This window comes from Trachemys scripta, chromosome 3, assembly GCF_013100865.1.
Source record: "Trachemys scripta elegans isolate TJP31775 chromosome 3, CAS_Tse_1.0, whole genome shotgun sequence".
Classification (NCBI taxonomy): Eukaryota; Metazoa; Chordata; order Testudines; family Emydidae; genus Trachemys; species Trachemys scripta.
This window is the reverse complement of record NC_048300.1, coordinates 159,408,978-159,436,309: the sequence shown is the minus strand read 5'-3', so window position 1 is coordinate 159,436,309 and position 27,332 is coordinate 159,408,978. Positions and strand designations below refer to the sequence as shown.

At 41.9% G+C, this 27,332-nt stretch overlaps 1 protein-coding gene across 3 annotated transcripts in view; it reads left to right on the top strand.

Moving 5' to 3' along the window:
- LOC117875227 (elongin-A-like) overlaps positions 1-26,594 on the top strand; it is a 55,742-nt gene extending 29,148 nt beyond the window's left edge. Inside the window, exons 5-12 of one of the 3 annotated variants that reach the window (XR_004645230.1) lie at positions 1,621-1,720; positions 2,755-2,919; positions 3,553-3,650; positions 5,593-5,773; positions 6,344-6,467; positions 13,252-13,385; positions 13,526-16,698; positions 18,260-19,499. Coding sequence is in view for 2 of the 3 variants with exons in the window: in XM_034766327.1 (XP_034622218.1) it covers positions 1,621-1,720; positions 2,755-2,919; positions 3,553-3,650; positions 5,593-5,773; positions 6,344-6,467; positions 13,252-13,385; positions 13,526-13,587 (864 nt within the window). In the remaining variant the exon portion in view is untranslated. Of the gene's footprint in view, positions 1-1,620; positions 1,721-2,754; positions 2,920-3,552; positions 3,651-5,592; positions 5,774-6,343; positions 6,468-13,251; positions 13,386-13,525; positions 16,800-18,259; positions 19,500-26,180 lie in introns of those variants that run through there. The other 2 variants (XM_034766328.1, XM_034766327.1) reach the window with 2 other exon arrangements.
- The last annotated feature ends 738 nt before the right edge of the window (positions 26,595-27,332 follow it).

Here is a 27,332-nt window from a genome sequence, read left to right as displayed (position 1 = left end):
AACTCCACCTCCACTCCGAGCACCACCATGGACACTTCAGAGCCAGTGGGGCTCGGAGTGGAGGTGGAGTTAACCCCAAGTATCGCATCCAGCTCTTTGTAGAATCGGCAGGTCGCGGGGGGAGTACCCAAGTGGCCGTTTGCATGGCGGGCTTTGCGGTAGGCACTCCGCAGCTCCTTCACTTTAATCCTGCATTGCAGGGCGTCCCGGTCATGGCCCCTTTCCATCATGTCCTTTGATACCTTCCCAAAGGTATCGTAATTCCTACAGCTGGAGCACAGCTGGGACTGTACAGCTTCCTCCCCCCAAACACTGAGGTCCAGCAACTCGCCATTGCTCCATGCTGGGGCTCGCTTGGCACGTGGAGGCATGGACACCTGGAAAGATTCTCTGATAGCACTCCATGCCACACTAGGCTGAGCAAACAGGAAGGGGATTTTTAAAATTCCCGGGGAATGTAAAGGGTGGGTCACATGGTCGGTTACCTGAGGCCAGGGCAGTAGAGTTTGAACTGATGACCAGAGTGACTAGAACAGGTGTTGTGGGATACTGCAGAATAATTCTGGAGGCCATTCACAGCGCATTGGGTGGCCACACTGGCGCTGCAGCGGCAGCGCAATACTCGCTATTCTTGTCTGGGACGTGGAGTACATGCAGCGCTGCAAATGCCTTGCCAGTGTGGATGGGGAGTGAGTCACAGCGCTGGGGGCGGCTTTACAGCGCTTCAACTCGCAAGTGTAGCCAAGGCCTCAGTAAAAAGATAGCTGTCCAATAATTTATCCTCAATGTGTGGTAGCTCTATACTTTACTTAGTGCACAACATCAAGAACCGACACCAAATGAGTGTAAAATTCCCTATGGACTTTCTTATGGTACTCATCACCATAAATAACAGATTCTCATAATCAAATCAATTTATCTTCACAACACTTGAGTGGGAGTAGAAGACTTTTAGAGTTGGGGGTATGAGTCTTAGGGAGCCAAAGCCCAAAATTTGCAAAAGTCTTGAGTGACCAGTGATTGGGCACATACTTTAAAAGACTTTTTTTTTTTAAAGTTATTACCTTGTAGCATATGCAGATTCCATTGTCTTCACTTGCAGTAGTATGTACTTGGCACTTCAGAAAACTCAGGAGCCTGGTGCCTCAAGTTGGACAGGAACACACAATTAGTGGCCATCTGTGGGACACTTCGTCAGAAGTTTTCCCCAGGATAGTTTTCAACTGCCCTCTAACCATACAACCATCTCTTCTCTTCTTGCAGTCCCCTCATTCACTACCCGCCTTGCAACTTCTCCAGTGATTTGGACCAGCATCCTATCAATGAAAGTCTCATTCACTACACGCTTGTGATTCATTCCTGAGCCCATCTTGTGCACAGATTGTGGCAAGGGACCTGTGACATACTGGGTTTTTATATGCAATATAGTGTTGGTGATGAGTGAATGGATAAAATGAAAAGTAATTCATAGTTACGGTGAAGTAATGTTTAGTGTGAGAAAGCAACAAGTCATTACCCTGAAACGCTTTTGCTTTAGTATTTGATGATGTATTTGAAGACTGACTTTATCCTAAATAAGAATTAGGAATATTGTAATGGTGTTTCCTTGAATGCATGTAGGCCAAGACAGCATCGCTCCAAGATCTACTTAATACTCCACTGCCTAAATTTCTGCCAGAGATATCCTTATCTTCTCCCCCATATTCTACGGAGTTCAAAGGTAAGTCATATGCAAGACTGTTCCCGATGAGACTAAATTGAGCACAGTTAGCAGAGCAGTCCTGCTAAGTGTGGGGTGTATTGCACCTCACAAAAAAACATGCCAGTGTTTTGTGCCAGTGCAGTACTTAATCTTCTGCACTGGCTCCCACATAGGGATCCACTAGATTCTGAAGGTAATACGTTGCATACAGGAGCAGATTCCCCAATTCCACTCACTTTGACAAGGCCTTCAACGCTTGTGGAATCCAAACCATACAGAGATGGCGGGGGTGGGGCTTCCATGGATGTGGAAGAAGCTGTTGAGGGGAAGGAGCATGCCACATTAATCTAATTTTCCTTCAGGCACACTGGCTTTCTTTCTCCATTTATTCTTTGCTCTCTTGTGCACCTCCTATGGGGGAAATCTAGCACTCCGTATTAACCCGACTTGTTTGGATTAAAAAAAAAAATACATAAACTTGCAGATGTGACAGCCTTATAATAACTGACAGACATGCTACTCCTTGAATGTGGAGCATGACATGATCTGAGAATGTGCAGGTGGATGCTGTGTGGGTTTCCCTGCGTAGTTCTACTGATAAACTGCATTCTGGCCTTGAAATATCCGTGCTGTTACAACTCTTGGCTTCTCTAGTTTAACTACTAATTTTACCAAACTATCATACAATTTTGTAAATTAGACAAAGGTTTACGAGAACTAAATCACCAGAGTGTTTTGACTTGTATAAGTCAGCATTTGAACTCTGGCTTCTGTAGGTAAAAGGCATTAAACTCATTGCCTCAGCTGAAACTGACTCTGCACTTTTGCTCCTTGTACAATGTCAGTAAGTCCTGAATAGATGTAATGGAACTTCGTATTGCAATAAAAATTAACTGCATATTTTTTTCTACCAGCCATGTTTCTCAATTAGTTAATTATATGCCTTTAGGAAACTAGATTGCTTTGAACATCCTTAAAGAACTGCAGTATGAATCTGAGTATACATAGGCAAAACCCTTCTTTGAGATTTGTTTTCTTTATAATTTCTGTAGCACCAGTCGCAGAAGTACCCCAGCAAAGCAGTGATACAAATCAATTCACAGGACGGAGACTGAACTCTAAAATGCAGGTTTACTCTGGCTCTAAAACAGTCTATCTTTCAAAGATGCTAACCCTGTATGAACAGTGCATCCGCATACTTCAAAATAACATTGATTGTAAGTACTTTAATATGGGTTTCAGCAGGTGGAGTGGCATTATAGTGCTAGGCTTTCAATAGTGTAAGACTATCTTTTTTTTTTTTGTGATTGAAGAATTAAGTTTCTTAGTAAGTCCCAACTTTACATTAAACTATGATGCCATGGCAATAGAAACATCATGAAACAAAAGCCAAAAAGCCCTCTTGCTTTTTTCTGTCTAGATGCTGTTAGTCTCAGTTTTAATCTGAGATAAAACTGTATTTGGTATAAAATAGGGATGAGCTGTCAAGAAAACAATTAGTATGTACATTCACCCCTTGCATTTAACTTGCATGTGAGTATTCCAAACTTTGGTGCGTGTCTAGGGGAGAAAATTTGGCACGGGGGGAGGAGAGAGAATGGGTAGAGATGGTGAAATGGGTAGACAAGGATGCCTATATTTCCTCAAATTACCACTTTAATAGTCAGTACAGAACAGCTCATGTACAAACAGCTTAGGTTGTCCAGACCTCAGAATTCATGTTCTGTTGGTATATATTAAAATAATCCTATATCTTTTGTTGGGTATCTATTTTTAAAACTGTTTTGTAAGTGGTGAATCTTATTGTGTACATATGGGTGGGATACTTAAAATATTGTCTTGCTTTGTAGCACTACATGAAGTAGGAGGAGTGCCCTTTGAAATTCTTGAGCCTGTGCTAACACGTTGTACACCAGAGCAGTTGTTTCGAATAGAGGAGTGCAATCCGGTAAAGTCTTTCTTGTTCAATGCCTTAGAACCTATTTCATAATTGCTTGTGCTCAAAATCAAAATAACTTTTAGTAAAACAAACTACAAAGTAAAAATTGTGAAGGTATCACTCTCCCCCACCCCAAATGGCTGGTTCATAAACTGATCAGACCCTCTATATAGTAAGACTTTGTCTACAATTGTTAGGAGTTATACTCTGAAAAGAATATTTATTAGCATCTAGAAGTGTGGTACATGCTTTACAGAATGTATGCTTGGACAGGTCCCTGCCTCAAAACCTTTGTAGTCCAAATTGACAACACACAAAGGGCTGGAAGAAGGGATGAATATTTAAAAACAAAACAAAATAACTTAATAGTCACCCTCACTCTCTTCTGTCCTGTCTTTTGCCTTGACCTTTACTTACATTTTAATTCTAATATGTATAGCGTTCTATTAACTTCAATTTTATCCCTCATCACTTTGTCCTTGCCTACAATATTCTACTTTTTTCCTAGTGAAGTTAGCCCTTTACCTATTCAATTGTTTCTTCATCGCTCTGTGGAGCAGATCATAGCCTCAAACTGTTTTACTCCCACTGGACAAATGTCTCCCTCAACACCTAGGAAAAGTAAAAAGGGCATTGGCAGTGTTAACATGAAAGTGCTCAAAATAAAATTTCAGGTGAAACTTGGTACCTGTTGAGGTCCAGGGGACAAGAATTGGCTCTTAGCTTGAAGTATAATTAAATGAACGACGCCGCTTGTTTCTGGACTAGTTTAATATAGTTTTTATTATATTTTCATTTTCCCAGCTTCTGCTTTAACGCCTGGTTGAAGGCAGGGGCTAGGGTCTGTTTATACTACTATGTCAGACTGAGCAGAAGGGGATCTGACAGACTAGGACACTGCACTAGATAACTGCCTCTTCCCACACAGCTCCACATCGCTACAGAGACCGCTCTGGGAGCGGAGAGGAGGGGGAACTAGACTCCTACACTGACCTGTCTGGGGTGAGTTGAGGAGATTATTATCTGGAGAACCCATTGGTAGTAAAAGGGGATATGAGGATGTAAGCAGCCTGCTTTTATTACTCTTAGCTTGGAACCAGGCAGGGAATAAAGGTTTTACCTGGCTTCCTTATAGCTGTTAAAAGAGAATCTATACAGTTTACCCTAATCACCCATCACTGTGATTTCTTAGTTCTACTGTCATTGTCATGCCTCCTGGCTTCTTCACTGTATGTCAGGCTCTGAAGCACCAAGGTTGTTACTAGGGGTGAATCGGGGAAGCCAGCATAGGACACACATTTACTTTTGCCCCTAAAATAAAAAAGGAAGGAGACAGAACAGATTTCAGATACTATCATGTGTTCCAGCTATTTCAATCATCTATGTATTCCCAAGAGAAAAATGGTTAAGGTTGCAGAATGAAGCACACATCAGGAAATATCAAAGGTAAATTTGCTGCAATAACCTCAACTCTGTCCTCTTATACATATGTGTATGGTGAAAGAGCTTCAATTACATATTTCTGAACTGGATTTCTGGATACTTAGTACTCTTGGAAAATCAGGCCACTCTTCTTTAGATGCTAGCTTTAGGCAATCAAGTTTGAAAATTTTGGCTAATAACCATCTTTGTCTACAATATAATGAAACAACCTTTAATCTAATCTTTGACCAATGGATACATTAGATGTTGCTGAATGTGGCTTGTTATGCTTTCTGAATGTTATGGCACATGGTGAGAAGAGATGTTTACTAGAGTTTCTTTGGCTTGCTCCTCAGTCTTGAAGCAATGTAAATGGAGGACAACATTTTCAAAAGTGCCTATGTGATTTGGGATCCTAAAATCTCTTTGAACATGTATAGGAGTTAAGTGCCTAAGTCCCATAGGTACTCTTGAAAATGTTACTACAAGTCTTTAAGCGTTGTTAATTACCTTTTTGCTTCAAACCAAGACATTTATAGAAGAGTCTGATCATTTGTGGAAGAAACACTGCCAAAGGGATTTTAAAAACGACCATCTCCTGGAATATGAGTCATGGCGTGAAATGTATGTGCGGCTCTTCAGTCAGAGAGAAGAAAAACTAAAGACCCTCACAAAAAACATTATTTCAGCTCAGTCTGAAAAACCTAAAGGTAAATAAAGTCTACGGGTAACTTTTTTTTCTTCCCTTAATGCCTGCCCACCCACCCCACCCCCCACACACATTTTCAAATTTTCAGAAATGCAATGTCTGGGATTTAGTGTGTTTTTTAATAATTGCACTGAATGTTAATAAAAGCTCATCTCAGGGAGAGGATTGCTATTCCTTTGTGTTCAAATGCTTTTAAAGGTTGCACACAAGATTCATTCATGTAACTGATTCATGCTTTTTTAGACCAAAATGTCTGATCTTGATGGTTTAGAGCTCAGGAGCCAAAGCGGTCTGTTTCCTGTATTGCACAGGCCATCACTGGGGCCATCCCAGACATTGTCTCTGTGAAGAAAGTGTGCACATTCTGTAATAGTACTTTGTCGTTGTTCAGTTGGTACCTTGATGTAAAGTTTTGTAAACCTGTCACTGTTTTCTTATATTTAACATTTTCCATTAAATGTTGGAAATCACATTGCCACACTGTCATTGTTGACTCTTCCTAAGAAAAGAAAAAAATTGATAAGTTTGATATTTAACTTTAAAAATGCCCTTCACCTTGTTTCTATATTAGGGCGACAGGTTAAACTGGCTTACATACATAGTGTGGCAAAACCACCGAGAAATGTTCGTCGGCAGCAAGAGATCTATGGGACAGCTGGACCTATTGTACAGCTTCATCCTATCGAAAAGGGCAAGTAAGTACACTGTTAGTGCACTGTGATTTGAGATTGGATGGCTTCATGCTGGCTATGTCAGTAAATGAATGTTACTAGCAAAACCTTTGTATGAAAGAATGCAGCTAAACTGTAACTATCGCTTTTTTTTTTTTTTTTAGTATTTCAACTATCGGAAATATAAACTTACATTTTAGGAATTATTTGTCTGCAGTGTGCCCCAACTTCATCCCTTCTCTGCCCTTCTTTTTTTGATGGGGTGACCAAAATTGCACACAGTATTCAAAGTATAGATGTACCATGCATTTATATAGAGGCAATATATTTCCTGTCGATCCTTTTTCTAACGGTTTCTAACATTGTTAACTTTTATTGACTTCTGCACATTGAGCAGATGTTTTCAGAGAACTATGTGCAATGACTAAGATCTTTCATGAGTGGTAACAGCTAATTTAGACCCCATCATTTTATATGTGTAACCCCTCTGAGTTGGCAGCAACAAGGGCTGGGTTCAGTATCTAGGGGTTCCGTTTCAATAGCGCAATGCAAAACCGGCTTGAGCCCCCCACCCAGTGACCTGGGACATACCACCTCCCCAGGCATCTCTAGGAGGCAATACTTCCCCTCTCGCAAGCACAGAGTCTGAGTGTAGCAAAAGCCTTTTAATAAAGGAGGCCTTATGTTGGGGAAACACCACAAACAGGATTCATAACACAAACCATGAGCAAAAGACCCACCTCCAAGTAAGTTTGGGCAGTGTCCTTTTCCCCTCAGGGTCTTAAGTCCAATCACCCCAAAGTCTCTGTCCCTGGTTAGTGCCGCCCCAGAGTTCAAAAGTTTATCTGCAGAGTTTTAACCCCCCCCCCCCAGCCTGGGGGGAAATAGGGAGAGGCACACGGGATGTTAAGGGGCACCTTACGTGGTCCGAGGCCGACTGCCCCACCTCTCCATGGAGTTCTGCTGCAGCCTTTACCACGAATGGCTCCACTTTACCAGCCGCACTGCTCCACTCCTTGTTCCGTGGGCCGCTCCAACAGTCCCACAAACTGCTTGGCTCTGCCAGCTGCTTAGCAATCTATCTTCAGGCTCCCCCACTGGTTAACACAGCACTCAATGATCTCAGCTCAGCAATTGTAGCTCTTTTAGTGATTTCAGCTCTTAGTGATTTCAGTTGTAGTAGGGGAGCCCCAGTGCTGGTGCACCATTGGCCCAAAGTGAATTCAGTTCAGCAACTTCTAGCTAGACTCCTAATGGAAGCAAACTTAGCTCTGCTGTTCAACAGTGGAGAGAGGGGGTAGTGCAATTGGTGTTCCAGGCCCTCAAAAGGGGCCCATACCATCAGGTACACATACCTGTCCCCAACCTCTCAATTCACTGGGTTTTGTAACCCGTGCCCCTTGTCTAGCGAGTGCTACTTAGTTACTGGTGAGTTCCTCTGTCCTACAACAGTTCCACTGGCCTTGATTCACAGAATCAGGGTAACACTTCATTCTTCCTGCCCCAATAACAGAGAAACTGGGGATCCCACACCAGCCAAAGTAACCACTTTCAGTTGTTGTGGTTTCATGCCAGGCGGGTGGGTGTGCCTATGAAAACAAGATCAGCCCCTGAAGTTCTTTTCCACCCTCGCCATAATTCACCACCAGATGTCAGAGTAGAGCTTATCCTGACTCTGCTTACATATGTATAGTTGGGATTATGTTTGCCAATGTGCATTACTTTGCATTTATCAACATTGAATTTCATCTGCCATTTTTTTCCCCCGTCACCCAGTTTTGAGAGATCACTTTGTAGCTTTTCACAGTCTGCTTTGGACTTAATTATCTTGAGTAGTTTTGGATCTGCAAATTTTGCCACCTCACTGTTTACCCCTTTCTCCAGATAATTTATCTATGTTGAACAGTTCTGGTCCCAATACAGACTCTATTTACCTCTCTCCAGTCTGAAAACTGGCCATTTATTCCTACCCTTTGTTTTCTCTCTCTTAACCAGTTACTGATTCATGAGAGACCCTTCCCTCTTATCCCATGACTGCTTAGCTCACTTAAAAGCTTTTGGGGAGGGACCTTGTCTGAAAGTCATAGTACTAGATCCATTGGACTACCCTAATTTACATGTTTGACATCTTTCTTCCCCCCCCCCCCCCCCCCGGAAAGAATTCTAATGGGTTAGTGAGACATGTTTTTCCCATTACAAAAGCTGTAATTGACTCTTCCCCAACCTATCCTATTAATCTGTGTGATAATTCTGTATTTTACTATAATTTCAACCAATTTGCCTGGTACTGAAGTCAGGCTTACTGGCCTGTCATTGCAATGACTACCTCTGGAACTGTTTTTAAAAATTGGCGTCACGTTGGCTGTTCTCCAGTCATCTGGTACAGAAGCTGATTTAAGTGATAGGTTATATACCACAGTTGGTAGTTCTGCAATTTCACATTTGAGTTCCTTCAGAACTCTTGGGTGAATACCATCTGGTCCTAGTGACTCATTACAGTTAAATGTATCTTTGTTCCAAAACCACCTATATTGATACCTCAATCTGGGACAGTTCCTCAGATTTGTCACCTAAAAAGAGTGGCTCAGGTGTGGGAATCCCCCCCCCCCCCGTGTCCTCTGAATCTAATCCAAAGAATTAATTTAGCTTGTCTGCAATCACCTTATCTTCCTTGAGTGCTCCTTTAACATCTTGTGGCCCCATTGATTGTTTGGCAGGCTTCCTGCTTCTGATGTACTTAAAAACAAATTGCAATTAATTTTTGGGTCTTTGGCTAGTTGCTTTTCAAATTCTTTTTTTGGCCTGTGTAATTATACTTTTACACTTGATTTTTCCAGAGTTTATGCTCCTTTCTGTTTTCCTCAGTAGGATTTAACTTCCAGTTTGTAAAAGGATGCCTTTTTGACTATAACCACTTTTACTTTTGTTTAGTGGTGGAGGCACGTTTTTGGTTCTCTGTTTTATAATTTGGGATATACATTTAATTTTGAGCCTCTATTATGACTTCTTTTTGTTTGTTTCTCTGCAGCTTGCAGGCATTTCACTCTTGTGCCTGTACGTTTTTTTAAATTTCCATTTAACTAGCTTCCTCATTTTTGTGTAGTTCTTCTTTTTGAAGTTGAATGTTATTGCAGTGGGCTTCTTTAGAGTCTTTCCCCCCCCCCCCCACCAGATGTTAAATTGAATTATATTGTGGTCGCTATTATGAAGCGGTTCAGCTATATTCGCTTTTTGGACTAGATCCTGTGCTGCACTTAGGACTAAATGAAGAATTGCCTCTCCCTTGGTGGGTTCCAGGACTAACTAACTGCTCCAAGAAGCAGTCATTTATGGTGCTAAGAAACTTTTCTCTGCTTTCCATTCGGCACTGACATGTACCTAGTGCATATGGTGATAGTTTAAATACCCCATTATAAAAATAGAAAATTCAATAATATCCTTTCTAGCAACATATTGGTTTTAACATGAAAAATAAGCATCTGTTCTGTAGGTTGTCTAACATTTACCCAATGACTGGAAGTTAGCTAATGTAATGCCAATATTTAAAAAGGGCTCTAGAGGTGATCCTGGCAATTACAGACCGGTAAGTCTAACGTCGGTACTGGGCAAATTAGTCAAAACAATAGTTAAGAATAAAGTTCAACAGTTTGTTTTTTTATGTGTCTGAATAATAGTCAACATGGTTTCTGTAAAGGGAAATAGTGTCTTACTAATCTATTAGAGTTCTTTGAAGGGGTCAACAAACATGTGGACAAGGGGGATCCAGTGGACATAGTGTACTTAGATTTCCAGAAAGCCTTTGACAAGGTCCCTCACCAAAGGCTCTTTCGTAAATTAAGCTGTCATGGGATAAAAGGGAAGGTCCTTTCATGGACTGAAAACTGGTTAAGACAGGGAACAAAGGGTAGGAATTAATGGTAAATTTTCAGAATGGAGGGGGTAACTAGTGGTGTTCCCCAAGGGTCAGTCCTCGGACCAATCCTATTCAACTTATTCATAAATGATCTGGAGAAAGGGGTGTGACGGGTTGGATCACAGAAACCCCCTTGGGAGCTGCCACCCGATGTGCAAAGACTACCCCTGCTTCTGTTTTCCCTGCCAGCTCAGGACTCCAGCACCCTGTCTTGCTGAGCCAGACACTCCCGTCTGGCTCCAGACACAGACCCAGGGTCTGAATCACTTGTCCCAAAGCTGCAAGTTTACCTGAAAACAGCTCACAGAAGTGTGCTTGTCTTTAGCACTCAGATGCCCAACTCCCAATGGGGTCTAAACCCAGATAAATCCGTTTTACCCTGCATAAACTCATAAATTGTTCGCCCTCTATAACACTGATAGAGAGGTATGCACAGTTGTTTGCTCCCCCAGGTATTAATACATACTCTGAGTGAATTACTAAATAGAAAGCGATTTTATTAAATACAGACAGTAGGATTTAAGTGGTTCAAAGTAGTAACAGACAGAACAAAGTAAGTCACAAGCAAAATAAAATAAAATGCGCAAATCTATGCCTAATCAAACTGAATACAGATAATCTCACTCTCAGAGATGCTTCAGTAAGTTTTTCTCAGACTGGACACCTTCCAGGCCTGGGCACAATTCTTTCCCCTGGTGCAGCTCTTGTTGCAGCTCAGGTGATAGCTAGGGGATTCTTCATGATGGCTTCTCTCCCTCTCTCTTCTCTTCCCCCCTTTATATATCTTTTGCATAAGGCGGGAACTCTTTGTCTCTCTGGGTTTCCACCCCCTCTCGCTGGAAAAGCACCAGGTTAAAGATGGATTCCAGTTCAGGTGACATGATCACATGTCACTGCAAGACTTCATTACTCACTTGCCAGCACACACATATACAGGAAGACTCACAGGTAAACACAGCCATCTGCAGACAATGGGAGTCATCAAGATTCCAAACCATCATTAATGGTCCACACTTTACACAATTACAATAGGCCCTCAGAGTTACATTTTATATTTCTAGTTTTAGATACAAGAGTGGTACATTTATACAAATCAGGTGATCATACTCAGTAGATTATAAGCTTTGTAATGATACCTTACAAGAGACCTTTTGCATGAAGCATATCCCAGTTACGTTACATTCACTTATTACCGTATTTTCTCTAAAACCATCTCAGTTACATTATATTGACTTATTATCAAGTTTTTATAAAACCATATAGACTGCACAACGTCACAAGGGTTAAACAGTGAGGTGGCAAAGTTTGCAGATGATACTAAACTGCTCAAGATAGTTAAGACCAAAGCAGACTGTGAAGAACTTCAAAAAGATCTCACAAAACTAAGTGATTGGGCAGCAAAATGGCAAACGAAATTTAATGTGAATAAATGTAAAGTAATGCACATTGGAAAAAATAACCCCAACTATACATACAATATGATGGGGACTAATTTAGCTACAAGTAGTCAGGAAAAAGATCTTGGAGTCATCATGGATAGTTCTCTGAAGATGTCCACGCAGTGTGCAGAGGCAGTCAAAAAAGCAAACAGGATGTTAGGAATCGTTAAAAAGGGGATAGAGAATAAGACTGAGAATATATTATTGCCCTTATATAAATTGATGGTACGCCCACATCTCGAATACTGCGTACAGATGTGGTCTCCTCATCTCAAAAAAGATATACTGGCACTAGAAAAGGTTCAGAAAAGGGCAACTAAAATGATTAGGGATTTGGAACGGGTCCCATATGAGAAGAGAATAAAGAGGCTAGGACTCTTCTGCTTGGAAAAGAGGAGACTAAGGGAGGATATGATAGAGGTATATAAAATCATGAGTGATGTGGAGAAAGTGGATAAGGAAAAGTGATTTACTTATTCCCATAATACAAGAACTAGGGGTCACCAAATAAATAAAATTAATAGGCAGCAGGTTTAAAACAAATACAAGGAAGTTCTTCTTCACACAGCACACAGTCAACTTGTGGAACTCCTTGCCTGAGGAGGTTGCGAAGGCTAGGACTATGGCAGCGTTTAAGGGAGAACTGGATATATTCATGGTGGTTAAGTCCATTAATGGCTATTAGCTAGGATGGGTAGGGAATGGTGTCCCTAGCCTCTGTTTGTCAGAGGATGGAGATGGATGGCAGGAGAGAGATCACTTGATCATTGCCTGTTAGGCCCACTCCCTCTGGGGCACCTGGCATTGGTCACTGTCGGTAGACCGGATACTGGGCTAGATGGGCCTTTGGTCTGACCCGGTACGGCCATTCTTATTTGAAACTGATTAAAGTTAGTGCTGATAAGGTGGCCCTAAAAGGGAAAGCTTTCATTCAGCATTGTGGACTGACCTTTTTAGCACATAGGATTACTTGTGCTCAGTTGGTTTTAACGAGGTACCTGCGAAAAAACAAATTAAAAAAACTGTAAGAAAGATAAATTGAAGCACTAGTTCTAAAGGACTTAATGACAAGCCATAAGTGATACTGTTGCTAAATATCTTTGCACAATCTGACATGAACTGTGGTCCCTGAAATGTGATTGGTTTTATCGGTCTTTACCATTAACTTTGAGTGGAAATATAAATTTGGGTGAAAGAATGAAGTACTGATGAAACACATTCCTGTTAAAAATATGGACAAGGTCTAAAATATGGCCCTTATAATCCCTTGGAGACAAGGTGGGTCAGGTTATTGCAAACAATATGATCTGTTGACTTCCCCCCTCCCCCCGAAACTTCAGTTTCATAATCTTAGTGATTGTTTTTCAGAACAGGTTAGTGTTAATGACTTAACCCCCTGTGAGGTTTTTAAGCTGAACTCTTCCCCTCCCCCTCTCATTTTGGTTATTTTTAATAGAACAAAGAATCCAGAAAGCAGAGACCGAAATAACACCTCACCAAGCCCAAACGCAACCACTAGCAATGTAACAAATGGAAGCTCCAGCACTTACTCAAGTGGAGTGAGTCAGGATATAAAAAAAACAGTCAAAAGTAAGTAGTTGCAGAATAATTCCCCTTCACTATTTCTATTTGGCTGATAATATCATTAATGATATTACTTTTAAAGTCACTTTGAGTTTGTGTTGAGTATTATACAACTATAATCCTAACTAAAATGTTTTCCTTTGAAGAAATTGCACCAATGATGAGAAAATCTTTGAGAGCATTCAAGAATAGAGTTGGACCACGATAAAACAGGATCTTGCATTTCTGATTAAACTTGTGTTAACATTTGCATATTCTACGCTATGTCTACGTAATATAAATTAGTGAATTATGACTATAACCTGCATTCAGTTAACAAAGTAGTCTCTTCAATGAAATAAAGTGGCAGAATGCACACAGTGGTTTGTGATTTAGAATAAAATCTAAATCCTTGATTATTTTTTCCCCCTGCGCGTCCGTCCCCCCCCATTCTTACTCCTTTGTATCCACGAACCAATTAGCAAAGTGAATTGAAACAAGGCAACTCCATAGGAGTCGAATAGTATCAATAATCTGTAGCCAAGGAAGTTCATGCAGATTTTCATAAATGATCCTTGTAGATTATGAAGACTTGTATATGAACTTCATTATTTTTCATTAGTGACTGATGCAGAACTTAAAATATTTATCCCTTTTTTTCTATTTGTTTAAAACAAAAACTTAAGTAGACCAAATTCCATTATAGTCTTGAATGTTTCACAGTACAATCTTTTGGTAGCCTCTAAACATCTCTGGAAAATGTGCAAGATTAGACTTGCATGAAATAGACAGTAAATGAGTAACTCAGAGGAAATGATTAGTGCTGCTCTTTGCCCCAAAAAGTACTACTACAAATAACTTGTATTTTGATGTTGCATGGACACATGAAGAGTGTCCCAGCTATGGCTGGTACAATACTTTCTATCAAAAGTATTTTTGGAAAAAATGGGATTTTCTAATGTATTTTTTTTTTTTGTGAAAGGTGTCCGCTTTTTCTGCGGAAAATTGCAACTTTCCAGTTTTTGAACAACAGCTTTTTGTTTTCATCTGGCCCTGTGTGGTCATGGAACTAATTCCTATTATTTTTCATTGTAATACTGCCCTCTAAACACACACAGGACCTACAGCAAGAGCAGAGAACCAGAAGACACTAAATTCCCTGAGCTTGTTCCATTTGTTAGGGATGGTGTTTGGGGATCTTGCAGGAATCTTGGCAACCCCGACACCCTCAGCATGCGGCGTGAAGTGTCCAGACTGGTGCTGTCATGAGACTTGCTACTTTAAACTCAAGGAAAACATCTGGTTGAAAGATGTGTTGGTTTCCACTGGGGTCTATTGTTTGCAGTTGGAAGAGCGAAGCTAGTGCAAGTATCAATAGAAGTGCAGCAATGGTATCATGGGTAGCAGTAGCAGAGGCAGAACTTATTCGTGCCGAGTACATACCCAAACTAGCTCTCATGGGGAGCACTGGATTAGCCATGCTGAATACAAACCTGCCTGAAACTGGTGGGTATGTGCATGCGAGCAGGGGAAATCATACCCCTAGCTCATAGTGCAGACATAACCTATTTCTAAACCAGTTTCTAATCCATTACAGAACTCTACATGTCAAAGTATAGCCACTCAATTTCCATATTTCTTCCCCGGAGGCTAATCACTCAAAAGCTTTCTGAAACTGTGAGTGAATTACATCAACCAATTCTCCTTTATTGACACTTTGACATGGTCAGACAAATAATTAATGAGGCATGGTTTTGTGGTGTGTGGGTTTTTTTTTGTTTTTGTTTTTTTAAAGCAGAAACTATGCTGGTAAAATTCTGTTGTCATAATTATCTGTATGTCTTAGAATTCTAATTGTAAATAACATTTAAATCGAGGTCGATCATGATTTAAATTTTTTTAAATTCGTTTACATAGATTTTTTTTTTTCAATTTGATTTTTATTTTATATGTTGCTAGTACTTCACTTGTCCTATTTTGCACTTTGCTAAAGTGAATGTTTTGGACTTGTTTCTTAACTGTCCTAATCGTTAGTAAATTTCAGATTTTACATACTTTTTTTTTTTATCTTAAGAAGCTTCACACTTTAAAATGCTATTGTATGGTGAAAAGTCCAGGGCCTCATTAACATCCTTACTGTGAAACAACATAAATTCAAGCATAAAATTGATAAGCAAATAGGCCTATAATAAGTTTCAACCAACAGCACCTTCCAATATGTTGAACTACCAAAAGTAAAGAAAAGTTGAAATTCTTTGGCCAGGCAAACCCTGAGATTTGACCAAACCTCCCTTACGGTTTTGCAGTTTGAAGTCAATGATACTTGTGCCCCTAACTCACATAGGTGCTTTGGAAAATGTTACCTCTATGCCTTATCTCCCAGCCTGTGGCAGCAGTAGACTTAGGCCTTGTCTACACTACAGAGTTTTGTCAACAAAATGTCACTTTTCCCAACAAAACAGTGGAGGTATACACTACAATGCTGCTTCTGGCGGCAAAACTCTCCAGTTTTGGTGACAAAATAATTCCCTTCCCGTCTTGATAAGAGGCATTGAGCTTTCTATTCGTGGCAGAGTTATATCAACAAAGTGTCAGTGTAGACACCACACTTGTTTTTGTCACTATAAATGGACACAGGAGGTGTCCCAAAAGCCCCATGCTGACCACTCTGGACTCAGCTGCCCTGTAGCCAGGTAAACAAGCATCCACCTCGCCTCCTTCTAAGGCCCTGGAATTTTTGAAATTCCGCTTCTTGTTTACTTGGCGTGGAGAGCTCACATCACATCTTCCCAGGTGGCCGCGGTGGCTCCACGTGGCAAATGCTTTTCGGCTTCTGCGAAGCTGTTGGATCTGTTGAGTATATGGGGGGAGGAGGCTCTCTAGTCCCAGCTTCACTCCAGTCTTAGGAACTTCGATACCTACAGGCAGACTTCTCGTGGCTCATGTGATAAGGGCTACAAATGGGACACTGTGCAGTGCCAAGCAAAGATAAAGGGGCTGAGGCAGGCGTACCAGAAGGCAAGGGAGGCAAACTGTCGCTCTAGTGCTGCTCTCAAGGGCTGACGCTTCTATAAGGAGCTGGATGCCATCCTTGGTGGCAACCCCACCTCCACCACCAAGAGCCCCATGGATACTTTGGCGGGGCTGGAGGCAGCAGACAGAGGACCTGACCTCCAGGATGAAGTCGTGGATGAGGAGGTAGAGTTGGTGGACTATATGGAGCCCATGGCAGGGTCGTCCGGTGGTGTGGCAAGTCAGCAACTTTTCCCCACTCCAGAGGTGTCTAGCCAGTCCCAGCAGTCCCTCTCTGGCTAGCAAGAAGCAGGAGAGGAGACTCCTGGTAAGTAATCTTTTTGAGTTACTATATCTTGGTTAAATGACATTCAGCTGTACATTTGCTTTGTAAACTATACAAGCGGGTGAAGGGATAGAAATGTGCAAGACTAGTATAAGGCACTGGTGAGACCTCATTTGGAGTACTGTGTGCAGTTCTGGTCTCCAATGTTTAAAAAAGATGAACTCAAACTGGAACGGGTGCAGAGAAGGGCGACTAAGATGATCAGAGGAATGGAAAACCTGTCGTATGAAAAGAGATTAGAGGAGCTTGGGTTGTTTAGTCTGACAAAGCGAAGGCTGAGGGGGGATATGATTGCTATCTTTAAATATATCAGAGGGGTTAATACAAGGGAGGGAGAGGAATTATTCCAGTTTAGTACTAATGTGGACACGAGAACGAATGGATACAAACTGGCCGGGGGGAAGTTTAGGCTAGAAATTAGACGAAGGTTTCTGACCGTCAGAGGGGTGAAATATTGGAACGGCCTTCCGAGGGAAACGGTGGGGGCGACGGACCTGTCTGGTTTTAAGATTAAGTTGGATAAGTTTATGGAGGGAATGGTTTAATGATAAAACATAGTAGTCAAGGAAAACCAAGCAATGGTACATGAACAACATAATGGCCAACAAGGGTCAGGCTAGAGACTCTTGCCTATATGCTCGGGGTATTACTGATCGCCATATTTGGGGTCGGGAAGGAATTTTCCTCCAGGGTAGATTGGCCGAGCCTCTGGAGGTTTTTCGCCTTCCTCCGCAGCATGGGGCAGGGATCACTAGCAGGAGGGTCTCAGCCGATTGAAGTCACTAAAACACAGGACTGGGGACTTCAACGGTAGAGTACAGGGAAGGGTCTTGCGGCCTGCGGCATGCAGGGGGTCAGACCAGATGATCATAATGGTCCCTTCTGACCTTAATGTCTATGAGTCTATGAGTCTATGAGCTGTGTTCGAGTGTGTTCCAAATTCCCCATTGCAGCTAAGCAGTGCGGCGGAACACTGTTGCACACCAAGATTTCATGGGAATTCTCTTGAGCTCTCTAGGGAACTTTCCTGGAGGTACTTGCCAATCCTCTGCCGAAGATTCCTTGACAAAGTTGCTTTGTTCCTTCCCCCATTGTAGGAAACTTTCCTGTATGACTAAGCAATCACTTGTTCAGGGACCAAAGCAGTGCGTGCACAGGCAAGCAGCATGGGGACCAGGTCTGAAGCCACACGTCTGCAGTAGATGCACTCTTGCATCCTTGCTAACCCTCAGGAGTGAGATCTGCTTCAGTGACCCCCCCGCCCCCACCTATGGAAACGGGTGGCAGAATTCACGATATTGTCCCTAGTAGCCTGCACTGATTGCCTTGAAACATCAGCATCACTCGTTGCCCCAGCTTGAGTGCCCTAAATCCACCTGGGCAAAACTCACCATGCGTAGGGTGTTCACTGAGATATGTGCTTGCCAAGAGTCAGTTGGAGAGTGACTGGTGTGTTGTAAGAGGAGTATTTTACTGTAATGATTCAATGCTGTGCGTGAACTAACAATCATGCTTCTGTGTATCGTTTCCTGTGCTTCTGCAGATGTTGCCTTCAGGGGAGCCCCCTACTCATGGGAGGAGTGCCTCTGCCAGATAAGGAAGTGACCAAAGTGTAGCAAGGAAGACGTGCTCCAAGTGGTGCTGCAATCCTCTGAGGAAGAACAAAGAGAACGCAGGGAGTGGAGAGAAATGAAAGGCGGGACAGAGTCGAGCTCATTCGAAAGGCCCATGGGCAGATGATAGGTCATGGCTACTTAAGTTCTTAATCAAGCTACAGTCAGAAGAGATGCATGCTCACCCCCACCATAGCCAATACAGAACTGTTTTCCATGTCCTCCCCAAACTCCTCCCACATATTCCCTTCAACTTTCTGGAACATCTTGGTATCCTGCTCACTCCACCCCGTCAGACCCCTTCCAAAATGATAGTTGGATTTATGCACAGCTATGAGAGCCTTCAATGCCCTGCACTGCTGCCTCCCTTCCTACCAAGTCTTTAGTGTGCATTCATTGGTGTTTAATAAAAGCAAACTCTCTGAAAGATAATCACTCTTTATTTGTGTCCTCCACATAGTGATTGCAGTTAATAGTTAAACACATACATGCAGTTTAATCATTTGCTGACTGCAATTTTCACTCACAAATAGTCACAACGGTTATGCTTCATTAATTGGAGTTTTGTTTGTTTGCCTGACAGATTTCTCTATACAAGCACACATTACTGGTTCTCTCTCAAAATGTTCCCTTAAAGCCTCCCTGGTTCGAATTTCCCCCCATTGTGCCCTTTTAATGGCCCTGGCATCAGGCTGCTCAAAATCAGCAACCAGGCAATCTACCTCAGCACTCCATCTCCTGGACAAACTTTTCACCCTTAGCCTCTCAAAGATTATGGAGCATGCAACAGGTAGCTATGACCATGGGAATGTTTCCCTCACTTAGATCTAACCTGCCGTAAAGGCAGCACCAGCATGCTTTTAATCTGCCAAAGGCACATTCCATGGTCATTCTGCACCTACTCAGCTTATTGTTGAAATGCTCCTTGCTCTTCTCCAGGTTTCCCATGTAAGGCTTCATGGAGAAGTAAGAAGCACGCTGAGTTTCCCAGGCTCACTATGGGCATTTCAACATCTCCCACTGGAATCTTTTGGTCTAGAAAGAGAGCTCCTGCTTGCAGCTTTCTGTACAGACTAGTGTTCCTGAACATGCAGGCGTCATGCACCTTCTCAGACCACCCTGCACGGATGTCAGTGAAATGCCCTCCGTTGTCAAAAGCACCTACAGTACCATAGAGTAGTATTTCTATTTCTTTCTATTGATGTATTCTGTCGCAAGATGGTCTGGGGACAAAATTGGAATATGCATGTCATCGTAGTGCCTCGCCGCAGTTTGGGTATCCCATTGCCACAAAGCCATCCACTGTTTTCTGCACGTTGCCAAGAGTCGCGGTCCTTCGTAGCAATATGCAATTAATGGCCCTGCACACTTGCATTAATGCTGACTCAACGGTTGACTTCCCGACTCCAACCTGATTTGCGACCGAGCAGTAGCAGTCTGGAGTTGTCAGCTTCCACACTGCAATCCCCATCTGCTTCTACACGGAGAGGGCTGCTTTCATTTGGGTTCCTTTGCACTGCAGGGATAAGGCGAGCTCCACATGCAGTTACAGGAAGGTGGCTTTCCATATCTGAAAGTTCTGTAGCCACTGCTCATCATCCCAGACCTGCATAATGATGAGATCCCACCACTCATTGTTCGTTTTGCAAGCCCAAAAGCGACAGTCCACCTTGTGCAGCTTCTCTGTGAATGCTAAAGGTGGTGTAAGCTGTGCCACTATAGCACTTTATATATGCGAACAGGAGAGGTTCTCCCATTCCTGTAGGTAATATACCTCCCTGAGAGGCCGTAGCTAAGTTGATGAAAGCATTCTTCTGTTGACCTAGCTCTCTGTACAATGGGGGTTAGATTGACTTAACTAGGTGTCTCAGGGAGGTGGATTTTTCTAACCCCTGAGGGTGTCTCTTCACTACCAGCCAGATCAGTGGGCAGCGATCGATCTAGTGGGGATCGATTTATTGCATCTAGTCTAGACGCGATAAATCTATCCCCAAGCACTCTGCCGTTGACTCCAGCTTGGCGAGAGGCACAGGCAGAGTCGACAGGGGAGCAGCAGCAGTCAACTCACCACAGTGAAGACACCATGGTAAGTTGATCTAAGTACGTCAACTTCAGCAACGTTATTCATGTAGCTGAAGTTGCGTAACTTAGATCGATCCTCCCCCAGTGTAGACCAGGCCTGAGAGACGTAACTATGTTGATATAATTTTTCAGTGTAGATCAGCCCTAAAATGTACATCCAAATCCCTTTCCTAGTTGGAAAGTCCCTGTTTAGAAACTAATGGAATTACCGGAATATATTTATTTAAGAGGGAATCTGATGTTTCTTTTCAGGTTTCCAAAACAACTAATTTTATCTTCTGTGCTATTTCTGTTGTGGAAAAGTGTACTTTAGTAGCACAGCTGCTGCTTCTCTGATCTGACATTTCATGGGCGTCATGTTTGGCTTTTCTTGTTGTTTTCCATGCCTGTAGCAGTACATAGGATCAGAAATCAACTTCTGAACTGGTATCTTTAATCAGGTACCATGTTGAGCTGTTGCCACGTCATTTGCTTGCACCCATTAAATTAGAGGAAAATTTGCTAGATTTTATATCTAAGGAATCTAAAATCACATCATGCCAATAGTCGCATCCAATTTTTCTGTACAATCTAGTGATTTACAATGGGGCTGGACTATGGGCGAAGCACACCACCCTTCATTCAAGATGCATTAACCAGTCACTTGTGTGTTCTGACAATGGACTGCCACTTTCCGTTTATGAAAAAGTAAGCATAAAAAAATTGAAAGAGCATGAGGAGGCTTTCAAAAATGTCAGTGCATTTGTTTGCAAACTGCAGAGCTCATTGCTTCTATTCAAAGGGAGCAACACCAGCTCGTTTTAATTTTTATCTTCCCACCTGCTTTCAATATAAAATACTGTGTTTAAAAAAAACTCCCAGTTCTGGCAGCTGTATAAGACAACACATGGTAATATAAGTGCTTCAGAAGGTTAGGGAGGCCTGATGCCACCAAACATTGAGAAGCTAATGTTTGCTTTATGAGTATTAATAGGAGTTAACCATGTAAATCCTTTGTAGTTTTGATTGGAGAATAAATCTGGGGAAAGATGTTACCTCTTGAAAATAGTAGTGGGCTAGATTGAGGGCATGTAGGATCTCACTTGGAAAAAATATTTTACCAATGGTAGGATTATCTCTTCAAAATCTTTTCTGAACAGTGTGCCAAGGATACCATTTCTGTATTAACATCTGTTGTGCTTGTCCTCTGAATGAGATGTATATTATCAGTGCTTGTATTCCTGACAAATGAAAAAAGTCTTGATGTAATGGAAAGTAAATTACAGATTGTCTTAATATCCATGCAGCCACTTGGTTTTTGGTAATTGTGAGCTAGCATAGTTAGAGCTGTGTTACCTTTCAGGATTTTTTGATTCTTTTATCAAAGAAAATGTATTACATAGCACGCAGATAGATCACGCTGGAAAATCAGGAAAAAGCTTACAGTAAGTGTGAATTTCAAGAAAAAGGGGGAAGAGGATCCACTCTAATCTGTGGGGGGAAAAAGTCTACTCACTTTCCCTAGAACACTACAGATGCATATCAGGAGAAAGGGAAGGCAGGTGCCAAAGCTTTGCACAGCTGTAATTATTTAAGAGAGCTGAGTGATAAAGAATAATTTTTACAACTGCCATCTTATTGAAAATTATAAAGTAGCAAACTAAGCCTTCTTCCTAAACCTCAATCAAATGTAAGATACTTTACAGAGGATGAAATTCACACCTGTGCAGAGGACCACTTAAACTCTGGTGTCTAGTCTTCACTGGGACTTATGCTGACTCTGTGCATGTGTGTGAATTTCATTTATTGTGCCTCTTGCTTTTCCATCATACTAATATGATACAAATACCAAACACAATGCTATCTCGAATGGGTTTCCCCAAATCCTCTATCCCTGCTGTAAGCCACAGTCTCCAGTCACTGAACTGAATAAACACACCTTAGATTGGATTTAGAAAGGTGTCAACTTGAGCCTTCTGCAGACTATCACTAGGGACAAAGTTTCACCAATGAGGGGTTTCTTAAAACAAAAAAACTCTACCACCAGTCCTGGAAAGTTCAATTTCAAGATCTGACTGCTCCCACTGAATCTGAACTGTTGTGATAAGAGAAACATCCAGAAAGGAGGCCGGTTAGATGGTAGCTTCTGAGTGATCTCATTGGTATTCCTAAACAGAGCCCATTGCAGTAGTCTAGGCTGGATAAAAGTATGAATGACTGCAATTGGGTTCTTATGACCTTTCCTCCTTATAAACCCACGGCCAGCCAATGAAGGTAAAAAAAGGCATTACAGGCCAACACATCTGTCTGGAAATTGAGGGTGAGTTTAAAAAAAAAAATGGATCCAAATAAGACTCTTGCAAACCATCTAGATGAAAATTAAGCAAACCTCCTCACTACATAGACTGGAGTGAGGCAGTGTACACTTTCTAACACTTTCCTCAACTGGCAAACATTACTTTGGTCTTATTGCAGCCAGCTGGCTTTGAGCCAGATACCTAGCTTAGTCAGGCACTGAGAAATAATGAGATTGTAGTATTTAATGTAAAAGGAGACAGGGGTCTGTTCTTATCTTATGAAGATATAGCTCTGCATGCTATACAGATTTTTATTGTGAACCTGTCAGAGCACATTTAAATGACCTACAGGAGGATTGCTTGATCACCTGTTATACAGTGGTGGCAATGATGCCTACGTAAATTCCAGATTATTCAGAAATAAGCATTTGCTACTGTTCACTCTTAGTTTTTGCTTACATTGTTTAATTTTTTTTTCTTGGTGAACAGCAGGAGGATCTCTTCCCCCCCCCCCCTTTCCCCCACCTCATTGCATCTCAGAGCTGAGGGATGGCCATTTAACAATAAATATTGCATACGCAATTAAATCTCCCACTAGCAGGAACTAATGATGATTGTCTTGCTGTTTCCATGGTGGGGTGAGCAAATACTGCAACTTTCTGTTCTGTTGGACATGTGAAAAGGGTGGTGGGGAGAATTACCTGGCTGTCATATCTGAGGCAATCTCTTCAGGAATGGGTACAAGTTTCTTAGCTGTGTTTATAATCAATTCAACCAATTTAGATCCTAGTGCCACACTGCCAGTATAATCTGTCCATAATGCTATTTTGAGAGTTAACATCTGCCCAGTCTCAGAATGATCCTCTGGTGGCATAGAGTCAGTGTCAGGACTCTTATGCCAATCACCCATCTTGTTGCCGGTGTAGCAAGGGAAAAGGGATGAGGACAGGAGAGGGGCATGGCCATGACATTCCTCTGCATTGTCAGTCCTCAATGGCTTTGTCATCAGCCGGTGGCCTTTGCAGAACGGCAAAGGTTAGACAGGCTGCTCTAATATGGTACCAGAGAATCAGCCATAGGGCTCAGTCCTGCAAAATGCTGAGTACCCTCAACTCCCCATGACTTCTGGCCCCATGCACCCACATCCCAAACTGCCAAATCAAATGTGCTCCAATTGGTTTTTCATCAGTTGCACAGTGTTGTGAGTGATTTTACCCAAGTTCCCAGGGGAGCTAAGTAAGGGCACTGTAAAATTGTGTTCTTTAACATGAACATGTTGTTGGATATTGTTTACATGCCTGATAGATACACAGTTCCAGAATGCAGTATGGCAACAGAAGTTATGAGAAGCAACACTAAAGGTTCTTGCAGATGAGGAGAAGGAAGAGAGAGAGAACAGCAACAACAGTTGGGGAAAAAAATTCTCATCCTTATTACTTGCCTCTAAATCCCAATAGCGAGACAAAGGAGTATAAATTCAATGGGCAAGCAGAGATAACCATTCCAAATACCCACAGTACAACTCCAGAAATAGTTTCTGTAGGAGACTGGAGATTCCATTTATAGTGGGAACCTAGGACTTGGTAGACCTGGGTTCAATTCCCTGTTCTGCCACACACCTTGAACTTGTGACCTTGAGCAAGTCATTTAGCCTTAATTGTGCCTCAGTTCCCCATCTGTAAAATGGGGATAACAATAGTTCACTACATCACGGGTGAGGAGAAACACATTAAAGACTGTGAAGCACTTTGAAATACTGATGCAAAATGCTATATAAGAGTGTGCCCCTAAGTGCACATCAGTGCCAATTGGCACACTGTGGTTATGATATATACCCAACAGGTGGCATGCAATATATCATTGAAAAACTAATAACGTATTGAACACTAATATTCTTGTGTGATGCATGTACAATACACCCACAAAAGACTTTATACATATGTTCTGGAAATATGTTCTTTAAATGTATCAGGCAAGCAGTACCTAAGCTATGCCTGTTCCAGACAAAGGACTGTCTCTCTAATGTAAATTAAGCCAGGTATGACCAAAGACAAAGAAAAGCACATACTTATTTGGTTGGTTTGTCTTTGTTCATTTTAGAGCTTTTGTTTTAGGGTATGGTGCTCCCTTGCTAGGCCTTCAGTGATGAAATGTTTGTGCCTTATTCTAAACATTTGTGTTATTGATGTTTAAGTACCTATTGTGGCAAGATGGCTGATGTTAGTATGATGGGTCCTGTGCTTTTCTTGGCAGGGGGCCTAAGATGCTACCCCTTGCCCCTGATCTTGAGGTGCTAAGGTCCCCACTAGTGGCCCAGGAAGGTGGTAGAGGAGGGAAGTGGGGCAGGGGTCTGGGTTTGCTCCTCACTCTGAGCCCCAGCCCCTCACAACCCCTGCAGGTTCTTCCCCCTTGGGTGGGGTACTTCCAGTCCTTAGATGCTGGGGTAGGGTCTCCTTTCAGTTCTCTGGTCGTTCAAATCTCACAACACACCTCCAAGCGCCAGTTTTGTGGTGTTGTGTGTGGTGGTTTTTTTGTTGTTGTTTGTTTTCTTTTTTTTTCTTTTTCTTCCTCCTCCTTCCCTGACTGCCTCAAGCAGGGGGTTTTATTAGGTTCCTGACAGGGCCTTAATTGACTACAGGTGCTTCAATTAACCTGTAGCAACCTTCCCTAGTCTACAGGGAACCACACCTTAATTAGCCTAGGGTTTATATATTTCCCCTCTACTACTCTTCCACTGTTCCCTGGCCCTCCTGTATCACACTATATGGAAAGGTAGTGGCTCATAAATGGACTAGTTTTTCATTTCTAGTTGATTGCTGTAATTCTTTTGTTTGTGAGTTTTGCACCAGCTCTTTTCTCACAGAATCAGAATTTTCACTTAGAACAAAAAATCAAACAAACAAAAAACCCCCACCTCTCTAATCTTTACATTCCAAAGAAGATAGCATTTCCAATATAAACTGATGTGTTGCTTCCCTGGCAAATAGTTTAGTCTTGCAAAAATATGCCGCCTACTAAAAAAAAAAAAATTATAAAAAACAAATCTCACCAAATTTTCCTCAGTGAGTTAGCTGAAAATCCTATAAATCTATTTGGGCCTATTGAAGTGTTAATACTAAAAACAGTCTTAAAAAGTCAGTAGTTACTGGAGTCAAAAAAGTACTTTAAATGATAATCTTTATGCTTTTCAGACTCCTTTTTCCCCAAACTGGGCTGCTTGCTTAATTGTTTTGGTTTTAAAAAGATTTTGAAGGATGTACATACCACATTAAGAAACAAATGTGTTTTGGGATATGTGACACTACGCCCCATATTCTTCATAGTGATATTATTATATGATTGACATATTTATAATGTATTTTATGCAAGAGAAGTCATGTGAGGTGTCATTGAAAAAGTTATGATTTGCTGAATATAATTATATTTGTATGCATGTATCATTTTTTTATCTGAAGTTATGAATATTGACTATGTATCTGTATTTCAAATGCAGTTACACCTGGGTAACGCCCACTAGACAAGATGCTTTCAGTCTAGATAGTGGGTGGGGAAAGGCCTATTCAGGGCAATGGGCCATTAAGAAAAAGCAAGAGGCCTTAGGAGAAGCCCATCTGGGAAGCCTTCCTGAAAACGCTACAGACAGTCTCCAAGTAATGGCTGCTATCACTCTACAAGGACATGTGATGAGACCATATGCCTCTGGACTCCATCTTGGAATGTCAGTATTTTTCCACAGACTGGTCTGGGAACAAAGCTTTGGGAACAAAGGGTTCCCGCCACATGCAAAAGCAATATAAGGCAGGGACTGACATCATCTGGTGTTCACTTCCCACACAAGAAGATGCCTGGAAACACCTGAGGAACAAAGACTGAACTGGGGAAGTGCTGGACCCAGGCTAAAGGGATTTCAAGCTGTAAAGGAAGTGAAGCTTGCCCCTTAAGAATCTGCAGCCTGCTTGTATTATCTCTTAGGATGAGAATCTGCTAATTCATATCTAATCTATTTAGTATATTAAGCTTAGTTTGCATTTTTTTATTTATTTGCTAGGTAATCTGCTTTTGTCTGTTTGCTATCACTTATAATCACTTAAAATCTATCTTTTGTGGTTAATAAACTTGTTTTTGATTTATCTGAACCAGTGAGTTGGAGTGACATGTATGGGAATCATAGCTCAGGGGCAAAGGTTGTTGCATATTCCTCTCCTTGTTGGGGAAGGGGGTGAACTTTATGAGCTTATGCTGTACAGTTCCCTGTGCAGCACAAGACAGAATAATTTTGGGTTTATACTCCAGAGGGAGTGCATGCTGGGGAGCTGCGAGTTGCCATAACTGTAGCCTTCCTATTCAGGGGCTGGTCAGAGAGCCTGCATGTAACTACAGCTGGGTGTGTCCCTACCTGTATGAATGCTGATGAAAGTGCAGGGTGGAGAGCTCTGCAGCTTGTCACAACAATACCGTGCAAGAGGGAGCCCATGTTGGTGGGTCAGTGGGCTCAGTGGTACCCCAGTTCTAGGTGGCATCCTGGGGGCAATCCAGTCACATGAGCACCAAAGTGCTGCCTGCAATTTGAATAAACATTACCAGGTACATTCAACAAACCAACCATAGGTACTTTGTTAATTTAAACCAGTTGCCTGTGGATAGA